Source organism: Ylistrum balloti, unplaced genomic scaffold (genome assembly GCF_031769215.1).
Source record: "Ylistrum balloti isolate Yb309-2 unplaced genomic scaffold, AGI_CSIRO_Ybal_v1 Utg371584, whole genome shotgun sequence".
Taxonomy (NCBI): Eukaryota; Metazoa; Mollusca; class Bivalvia; order Pectinida; family Pectinidae; genus Ylistrum; species Ylistrum balloti.
This window is the reverse complement of record NW_026782814.1, coordinates 17,753-28,280: the sequence shown is the minus strand read 5'-3', so window position 1 is coordinate 28,280 and position 10,528 is coordinate 17,753. Positions and strand designations below refer to the sequence as shown.

General features: G+C 40.6%; 1 protein-coding gene across 1 annotated transcript; it reads right to left on the bottom strand.

Annotated features, from left to right (window-relative positions):
* Positions 1-395: 395 nt before the first annotated feature.
* Positions 396-1,774, bottom strand: LOC132563106 (uncharacterized). Its single transcript, XM_060227865.1, has 3 exons — positions 1,655-1,774; positions 681-1,398; positions 396-433 (listed from the first exon to the last, which is right to left on the bottom strand). The coding sequence occupies exon 2, from the start codon at positions 1,286-1,288 to the stop codon at positions 692-694; it is 597 nt and encodes a 198-aa protein (XP_060083848.1). The 5' UTR covers positions 1,289-1,398; positions 1,655-1,774; the 3' UTR covers positions 396-433; positions 681-691.
* Between the last annotated feature and the right edge of the window lie 8,754 nt (positions 1,775-10,528).

Here is a 10,528-nt window from a genome sequence, read left to right as displayed (position 1 = left end):
AAAAACAAAAAATAGAAATAATAGTAAATACATGAAAAAGTAATTTTGAAAAGTATCACAAATGATTTTCATTGTAAAAAAGAAAAAATCAAGTTTCAATTACACCTACCTCATACAATTGTAATATTCATAATCACTTATGCTGACTTAGCAATTGTATTGCAAAAATAAAAAGCTGGACAAAAATTGGGTAATGTATCTTCCTATTAGGATTTATGAGTAACAAAAAATATAACATTCAACATTTTCCAAAGATAAGAGTCTTTTGGGGTGGTTGGAATGTCTGACTAGAGATAAATTTTGATTTTGCTGGTTATCACTTCTCTACATATTGGGCAATTACTTAATTCTTTCGCACAGTCCATACAGGTGGCAAGGTGCCCACAATCCACTATGGCACAATCTGCATCTGCATCCATACAAACAACACACTCTGAAAAATACAAATTAAAAAAAGGGTTTTTTTATCGAATTTTATATTATGCTGATATGTCATTTCAGCATTATGCATGATCTAAAAATCATGAGATATATGCTGAAATTCAATAAAGCAAAAATGCTATAGATATATTTCTGCAGACAGAAAGCCCTATTTGGACAAATCTTGAAATAACCTGTACATGCTTGCTCTCATAAAATCCCACCATGATAAAAAGTAACCTTCTGATCAAAATATTTACCTTTTTATGATTTACTTTTTATTGCTTTTTATGGCATCAATCAAACTATTTAGGACCAATAAGCGCTCAGAGTGTTCCTTTTGCCTTCTCTCTGATTCCTTTGCTTGCATTTGTCTGTATTCGCTTTGAAATTCTCGCTGTTGTTCTGAGTGTTGTTTCAATAGGTTAATGATTTCTGAAGAATTTGTCTTCTTTGACTTTTGTTTTGAACTTTCATTGGAATCCGATTTTGAACATGAACAGTCATCTTCACCCTCTGTACTTTCAGAATCAACATCAGGAAGCTTGCGTTTTTTCACAGAGGATATTGTCACAGGGTTGACAGTTGGACAGTCTCCAAGGACATCATTTAACGCATCCTCAAATTCATAGTGCTTCTTGTCATTTCCACTCTTCTTGTTGTGGTCCTTAGTGTTTTTGAAAGCCCTAGTGATCGTTTTCCATCGACCTGATATCTGATCTGCTGTAAAACTGTAACCATGTTCTTTAAACACTGTCTCAATTTTCTGCCACAACATCTTTTTCCTAAGTAGTCCAGATGTAACTTTTGCCTCGTGTCGCTGATATTCAGAGATTAACAAGAGTGTTTGTGACTTGTTCCATGACATACATGTACCAGTAGTAGTAGATATACCTTTTGTGTTTTCTGTTGGACTGTGTTGGGACCCGTTCAAATCTGTGCTTTTAGCGTTAGTGCAATCTGTGTCCACAGATGAAACTGTAATAATACAAGGAAAAAATGTGTGTCAAATCAATACATGCATATATATTTACTATAATTATGTACACCTGACTCATAAAAAATACAGACTTCAGAATGTTAATAATTTCAGTTATCTCAGTATATAAGCTTATGAAATCATTTCTACAAAAACTGTAAAAAAACTTTTCTAGTTTTTCAAAAGCTGTAGTTTGATTCTCAAAATGAACCAAACTGTCATATTTCAACACAATATTATTTGTAACAAACTTACCATCAGCAAGGGCACATGCATGTTGGTTGTAACTGGCAACAGTAAAGAAAACTCCACCACATTCTTCACACAGTATTGCAGTATTTCTTTTGGTAGTTTCTTGGGGCTGTGCATGTGTAGACTGTGCTGTGTTAGCTAAAATAAAAAATACAGCTTCATTATGTTAGAAATCTGTACAATATAAAAAAAGACTCTAGTCTTGATTTAATACAGATCACAAAAGGCCTATAAATCAGTGATATTTTAAAAATCAACATGACCACCAGTTAAGCACCATCGTCAAAAGCAAGCTGCAACAGGACATTGCTTTATTTCTATTTCGAGTCTAAGTATACAGTGTAATTGAAACATTAGCCATAAGAAGTAACATAAGAATAAAAACTCAACATGTCACTTTGATATAACATGATGATTTTGTTTGTTTGTTTGTTGTGTTTATCGTCCTATGACTGAACAGCCAGGGTCATTTTGAGGCGGGGGCTCCTTGTAGCAGTTGGTGACTACCTCACTGAACAACATGCGGGCGGCTCGTCGCATGTCATCAAAAGCAATTAGGGTATCATGTCTTGCCCAAGGGCACAACCAACGACAGCACAGACCGGTCAGTCCTCGACTTCCCGAGAAACACAAACCGACACCGGCAGCAAGCGTCGAACTCGCACCTCGGATCTTATAACACGATGAAAAAAAAAATCCCAACAGATTTAGGCCATATAACAGTCAACTTACATAAAATATCACACCTGTAAATTAAAGCAAATTGGCACAGGAAAAAATCGTATAACGACCAAAAACAAAAATGATGCTGCCCGAAATTCCATACGACATGCACAAAAACAGCTGTCAGCTGATCCCGATATAGACACCAATTCAATCATTAGCAGATTAGACCTATGCCTATAGCATGATCCGTCTTATTATCATCATTTGACTCATAACACAAGCTAATTTACGATTTAAGCAAAGAAAAAAAGAAAAATATCTCGTTAACTCACCCTTTGAACAACTGTGTGTTGTAAAGGCCTCTCTAGTTGCAAAAAATATCCCGCAAGCCGCGCATTTAAAAAATTTGGACGCCATGTTTTTTTCTCTTAATGACGTCACTCTCCTCAACCACACCACCTCTTTCGCGGGAAGAGCCGGAAGATGTTCCGGACACTATACCGTAACATTCGATTGCTATTCCGTTTCTCCTGCAGCTCCTGGAGAGTGAATCGAGCGCACCCTAAGAGAGATAACTCTTACGAGATTACAACTACTATAGATCATTACACAACCGCCCAGATAATCCAGAAAGTACTAAACTGCTTAACACCCATAGACCCCAGAAAGATAAGAAAAAACCCAACAGCCTAATACCCAGAATAGAAATTTAAATAGATTTAGAAATTCATCAGTGCCTTTGTTTGAAGTGTATCCGTACCGTGCTGTACCCAAGCCTTAGAGGAATCTACGGTGTATATCCTGTAGATAGAACTTTTGTGTTCGTTTCATTCCGGGATATATCTTAAGGAGTTGAACAGCTACGATCTGCATCTTTTAAGTTAAGTGCACTTAACCCCCTACTAACCATACCTTTTAACCTTCCCGTTAAAGTCAATAAGTTCAGCTAGATTTAAAATATAGAAGTATTGTAAGCTCGAGTCCACCCCAACAAAATATCCATTGAAATATAATCCCGATAGCAGCAAAGCCCTTTTCAGACCTTATGTCTTTGTTTAAAAAAAAAACACTTTTACATAAGCGTCCCTACATAGGATCGAAACTACGAAAAAACACTCGGACGTTGCCGAGGACACCCAATTTTCGTTCGTACATTTCCTGACCCAAGCCCACTCAATTTAAACAGAAAATTCGAGCTTATAAAACTTCAAATTTCACGTACGACCCGCAATATACACAATCAAATAATCTTTAGCTCTCCTCATTGAATTTTAAAAGTATTAGTGCTCACACCAAAACCCCGGGACGGGAACATCACGCCGTACCTGCATATTATCACGTAGTCTATCTTAAGAATGTTTTTAGCAAGTGTATATCTGTATGGATACGTCGTGGGTTACCTTATCGAGTGCCTGTGTTATTGTTTATCTTGGGACATGTGCACGTACCGCTGTAAAGGTGAGTCGATCTATATTTAGCCGTCACACTTGGCCAACCGGTCCGGGTACCTGTTCCATTGTTAGCGTGCGTGGGTCGAACTGTCATGTAATGTTGTCGAGTTGTCTTGTATTCTTTATTGTAATAGTTTGTAAGGGGCGTAAGAGTGTGTAAGTCAAGTGACCATGAGATAATGTTGTCGAGTTGTCTTGTATTCTTTACAGTAATAGTTTGTAAGTGGCGTAGGAGAGTGTAAGTCAAGTGACCATGAGATAATGTTGTCGAGTTGCCTTATATTCTTTATTGTAATAGTTTGTAAGGGGCGTAATAGGGGCGTAATAGTGTGTAAGTTAAGTGGCCACGTGTTTTCTTTGTAAATCGTCGGCCTATGTTCGGGCAGACTGAGTCCGTTCGTTGTGCTGTGCAGAAGGCTCACCATTGTAATCGCCGGTTAATGTCATGACTCCGGAGGTGGTTTTAGACAGGTTTGAGAAACAAAAGGAGTTCATTTCTAGTTTTAATTGGGGACTTTCAGATAGACACGAGAACAGTGTTTAATGAAGTTCTCGAAACCAGAACTTATCTTCTCGTTGAGTTGGTTAACACTAGAAAGGAAGTACAGTTCCTGAATGAGCAGACGTACAGGCTAATGAGCAATTTGAGTAAAGTTCGAAGCGAATTTAGACAACGTGTTTCAACATCTGATAGTTCTAGTCAAACTCTTGTTGGTGTAGGAGTAGGGATAGATGACGTATTTGATACAGCTCTCGTGTCTAAATTTGAAAATAGGTCATGCACCATTAACACAAAATCCCCCATTGGTAGCAGCACTCGGGTAGGGCATGTTGGATCTGGTACCGGTAGAGAAGACCGGGTTGTTTTCAGTAGTACTCCAGTACGTCATGTTGACTCCAATGACGTGAATGCGGAACACGTTGATTCCAGTAAGGCAAATTGTTCTGGAAAAGGGGCTTCAACTAATACGGAGCATAACCCTAGCAAGTCGCGGTCCCGCGGGTCAGATTTGAAATAAGTTTTAATGAAACCGGTTGTTTATAATGGTAAGTAAGACTGGGACGAGTATCTTTCGCAGTTTGAAATTGTGGCGGATATTAATAAGTGGAATGATAAAGAAAAAGGTCTATTTGGCAGGAAGTTTGTCCGGTGCTGCAAGGGCAGTACTGAATGATCTCGATAACACTAGTCGCCCAATTTCTCTGAGCTCATTAAATCACTCCAATGAAGATTTGGTGGCGAGAGTAAGTCCAAAATGTACCGCGCAAAGCTACAGACGAAGGTGAAAGGAAAAGATGAGTCAGTATCTGACTTGTCGCGGGCTATACGCAAACTTACTTGACAGGCGTATCCAAAAGCTGAAGAAACGGTCTTAGAGATATTGTCGACTACTTGTTGTTGTTTGTTTTTCACGGTGCCTTTTAATTATCGGCAACTTTTAGGTGTTTTGCAGTTTTATGTGTTTGTGTGATACTTGTTGTACCTGTTTGATGTCTAGATTGGTATGTGGGGTGTTTTCTTATGTGGTTGTTGCGTTTTGTTTCTTTACTTTGTTCAGGTGTTTGTTGTTTATTTGGTTGACGTGTGGTTTGTGTTTGTTGTTTTAGTTGTAGGTATGGGTTGAAATTCTTTGTGGATGTTGGGTATAAATATATGTGACTATGCCTAATGCGATATAATTCAAGATGAAGACCGTCATGTTTGTTGGGAGTTCATATGTGAAGGGATTTGGTTTTTATGCACAGCGGAATGGTTTTTTTCCCGGATTGGAAGATTATCTATCGGGGTTATGGAGGATTGACTTTCCGTCGCTTGACTACATCAATGCGAAGAGATCTCTCTGTTCCGGCTGATGTGGTCGTGATCCACATGGGAGCCAATGACATCGCCCCTGGCCGCCACCCACGAGAGATATACGAAGAGTTAGTGAAGCTGGTGGAAGACTTTAAGGCGAAAGGGGCCCATGTGCATGTTTTGTCTTTGTTGGAGAGGGGGAATGTCTCGAAACTGGAGGGCCTGACTTTAGTCCAGTACCGAAGGAGCCGGAAGAAAATTAACAGTTGGCTGAAGAGGGAGCTGTCGAATCATTATTTTGAGTTGAGGAAGTTTGTTTATCCGAATGACTATGCCGCTGACCAGGCGGAGTCCAATAATTTACTCCCTTTTATACCATCGCCCTCTCAGGTAGGATCCAGTCTTGTAATGCCAAAATCACTCGAACCTTACACGTTCACTGAAAACACCCACCTACTTTACGCTCGTTGCAATTTCGATCCTACCTAGGGGTATATAAAGCTTCATGCTGTGGCCAACCTCTCACCTCACACACACTTTTGGGTGGCCCATAAGTACGTTCACACTTCCAAGCCAAGTCTGACTATCTACTTGATCCCAGTCGACCAACCTTAATCACTTTTGAGACACCTATCTCTGGATCCACAATTCCACCAGACTACAACAGCCGACACCTAGACTTCTTACCAAGCCCCACGAGGATTCCCGGTTTTTTCGCAGGATAGTGTTAGTGGTAGTGTTAGTAAATATTCCCAGGATTATACATAGGAAGCGCGGAGATAACAAGAATAAGATAAGTGAAATTAACCTCCTAATTGTTGTATACAACATACCCCATCACATTAACCCAAACATCTTTCTAGGGAAAACAATACTCAAAGCCACCAGAATGTTAAACAAACAAGGCCAACTCACCAAATCAGTAATTCTATTTTTCAACGCATCCACACCACCACCATACATCTCCGACGGAATTCGCTTCATCAAGGTCTCACCTTACATTACAAAAAACAAAGCCACATCACAACACACACACGCAAACAAAACATACGCAAAAGCCGCAACACCAACATCGACTACAAAAACATTCAATACTGATTTTAAACTTCGCTACGGAGAAACACAAGATATACACATCAAACTAGCAGCACCACACATAGGGAACACACCGATCACCAAACAACAATTCATAAACACGATAGGATAACTTTTTATGGCCTTATCCAACTTGGACCAGAGCCCTACTAAACTCTACAACACGTTCAACAACACACTAATATCAGAACTGGGTATAGGTCTCGACGTCACAGTAGACAAAGAAACAAAAACAACAGAAACCACTCCCACACAACCAAACCCAGTTACACCCCCACAAAATACACAAATCGATAAAACAGTCATACATAAAGACCATACATCAGTCACCGAAACAAACGCAGTACAAACAAACACCACACCCTCAACAGCACCTGAACCTCCCATTAAGTCACCATCCATATCATCCACACAATCCACATCCAAATCTCCAATCAACATTCCACTCTCTCCACAAAACACAGTTAAGAAAAATTCCAAACAAAAACCTCCACCAACTGCCCCTAAACAACCAGTCAGGACATCAAACAGAATTAAACGACAATTAAACTATAAATGCGAAAAAGCAACATACATCCCCCCCAAGCAACACAAACAGCCTCCCATAATGACAGAACAAACAGATAAAAAGTCCACGGCCGCCCTATCTGTCCTCAGTTGGAACGCCCGCGGACTACGCAGTAACATACACAATTTAAAACACCTGCTATCCGACAACCCCAACATTGACATTTTTCATATTCAAGAAACAAAAATCAAACCTTCCAGAAACCACCCCAAGATAGCAGGATACTATGATCCACTAACAAAAAACACCAAAACAACAGGATTAGCAACTTACATCAAAAACAACATAGCATACAAACAAATAAAAACACCAGACATATCAGACAACATTGAACTTATGGGCGCTGAAATACATAGCAATAACAAAATTGTAGCCTTTTTCAACATATATATAGGCCATGGCTTCACATTAGAAAAACACCATCTTGAAGCCCTTTCGGACATCATCAATAAATATAATAATTACGTAATATCCGGTGACTTCAAAAGTCATAATATCATATGGGGTAGCAAAAGTACCAATAAAAGAGGTGACACAATATTAGACTGGATTAACGAAAATGATATGATCATACTAAATGATCCAGATTCGGCCACACGAATAGACCCAGCTACGGGCAACAAATCTTATATAGATCTCACGTTAGCGTCGCCGAAAATTACTACCACATACTCCTCCTGGTTCACAAACGACAGCGCCCTAGGGTCAGATCACTTCCCAATACACACCACATTTACATTCAAACCAATTAGAAACACCATCAGCTTCCCACAAAAATGGTTATTTCATAAAGCTGATTGGACATCTTTCAAAAAACACTGCTCAAAAATAACACACAAAGCAATACATGACAAAAACATAGAAAACCCTAACTGCCCCCAAACGTCCTCTCTATACTCATCTCCTAACAATAACACATGACTGCCGCTAGCCAGTAGTGGACAATAGAGTGTCACCCGGCGTTTATTACGAAATATAAAGACAAGAATACATATCTTTACAGACTTGGACATTTTTCGTAACTCCACAAACGACTCTTACACCCGCATACATTCCGCCCAGGAGAGATATAGAGCTAAGCGAGCCACTCAACCTGAAAACCTATCAGGAAAACTGGAAGTGTACCAACCCTCAATGCTTAAAGCTCAGAGCGTTGGATTTTTAACAACTCAAAGCCATTCCGTACTGAAATAAATACAGTTAAAAATGTAATACAAAATTTCTCTTGACTGTACTTGTGGGTGTCCACGGCTAGAATGCCCGATACCTCGCCTACCCTTACACACTTTCTTAACTTGCACGTGCGGACAACGTGTCGCACTCCCATTGGACCATACAACTCTGACGAAGATACCCGAATACCGTACCTATAGGACAATTATTTTCCGCTATTCTCCGAAACGCGGAAAAATGAAAGTCCTCTCTATACTCATTTCCTAACAATAACTCCAACACATGACTGCCGTTAGCCAGTAGTGGACAATAGACTATAAAAGAACGGGCGATAAGATAAAAAGGTTGAACAAATGCTAAAATGCCTAAACGCCTAACTAAACGAATAGCTCGAACACATTTAAAGACCTAACTTCTGAGTAACCTGCAGCCTACGGGCCAAGGAATCGGCGACATAACCGTCCTTAGCGACGTCGGTTTTCCACCGCCCGTGCCTTTTCCAGCACCTGTCATTTACGTCGCTATTAGCCGCCTGCGTAGCGCCGCCCGCCCTTAAAGAATGTAATCCTAAATTCAGACCCCCGTCTATTTCCTTCAACCTCTGCACCACACACTCCCTTGCACGAGTATAACTAAGCGCCTTACATTTTAAAATTGGCTTACATACGCCTCCGCTACGTACGAAAGGTTTGAAAAGAAAGTCATCTGGTTCTAAGATATTGCTTAACAAGCATTCGGTACGGGCACGCCACAGTCTCTCCTTTTGAAATGACTACCTCACTCCCGAACCGATTTTGATCAGTTTTACTCTTCTCAATATTAATACTTACATACGTATCTCTAAACGCAACATCCCTCATACGCAACCTGCTCAACTATCATTGCCAAGTCTCTGACTATTAAAGCGTCATTACTGTCTTTATATTTCTTATAAAGTTGTATTAACAGTTCCGACGAGACAGTCTTTCTTCACGCGCGGGGTCCTTTCCTGACGTTTGGCTGCTTCGACCATGCTTTTGACAATACCGTTCTCTGTAGGATCAGGCAAGCTACTAATGCTGTGGGCCCATTTGATTGCATATACAACGGCGTTAACGATGTTGTAAGAACTCCCTTTGTCCAACAGGTAAGACACATATAAGGCCACGTGTATTGGCTGGGCCGGTCGTGCTCTCGCACAATAAAATCCTCCCACTTCCGGAAATAAGAAAAGTATTTGGACACTATAGATTCACTCCTGGCTTGCAGCAAATATTGGGACATTTTTCCCGATAACTTAAGTAATCGTGGAGTAAGCGGGCCTTCAGATTCCACTGCCGCCTGAATCGTAGACGTCAGCTTTAAGCCTGCAAACAAAACAGAAACAATGGTTTGTAATCAAAATGCTATTCTTTCCATTTTTACCCCGCCTTTCTCAAAAATCCCGTTTCTTCCCTTCCCCTTGACTACCGCGTTTGCGGGCAATATTGTATGCTCCTTAATAAAACTAGCAAAACTTCCGCCTAAGGGAGCCAAAACAGGCCAGAACGGAGCCGATTTCCAATAAGGCACTATCAAAGTCCCCATAGCCTTTTCATCTATCATTTTTTTGACGACTTTCGGAACCAAACTAGGAGGGGAAACCAACCAGTTATTAAGCCCACCCCAGGGTTGCATAAGGCCATCTATACCTGAAGTACCCGGACACCACCATCGGGAATTAAAAATCTCGCATTTTGCGTTATAGGGACTTGCGAACATATCCGCCGAAAAAGGGCCCCAAGCCTTATTCAAAAAATTGAAAATTGACGGCTTAATACCCCAATCCTCTGAATCTCCGGCTTTGCTATACAAATCAGCCACCAGATTATCTCCCCTTGGGATCCAGGCCGAAATCAACTCGATGTCTCTAGCCTGTGCGTGCAAACGACACTTTTTGCTACCGTTCACCCAGTCAGTGCCCTACCAGGCTTTCGTCATACGTTCTCATCATGCGTCTCACAGCCTCCAGCTCTCGCAATGTAGAGCTCTCTGCCTTCTCGGCCTCGGACCACACCCCAAGTACTCCACTGTCATTGACATTCAACATATAACCTCCGTACCCTATACCGGAGGCGTCGCTAAAAACCGCCACGTCATGCGACTTTGGC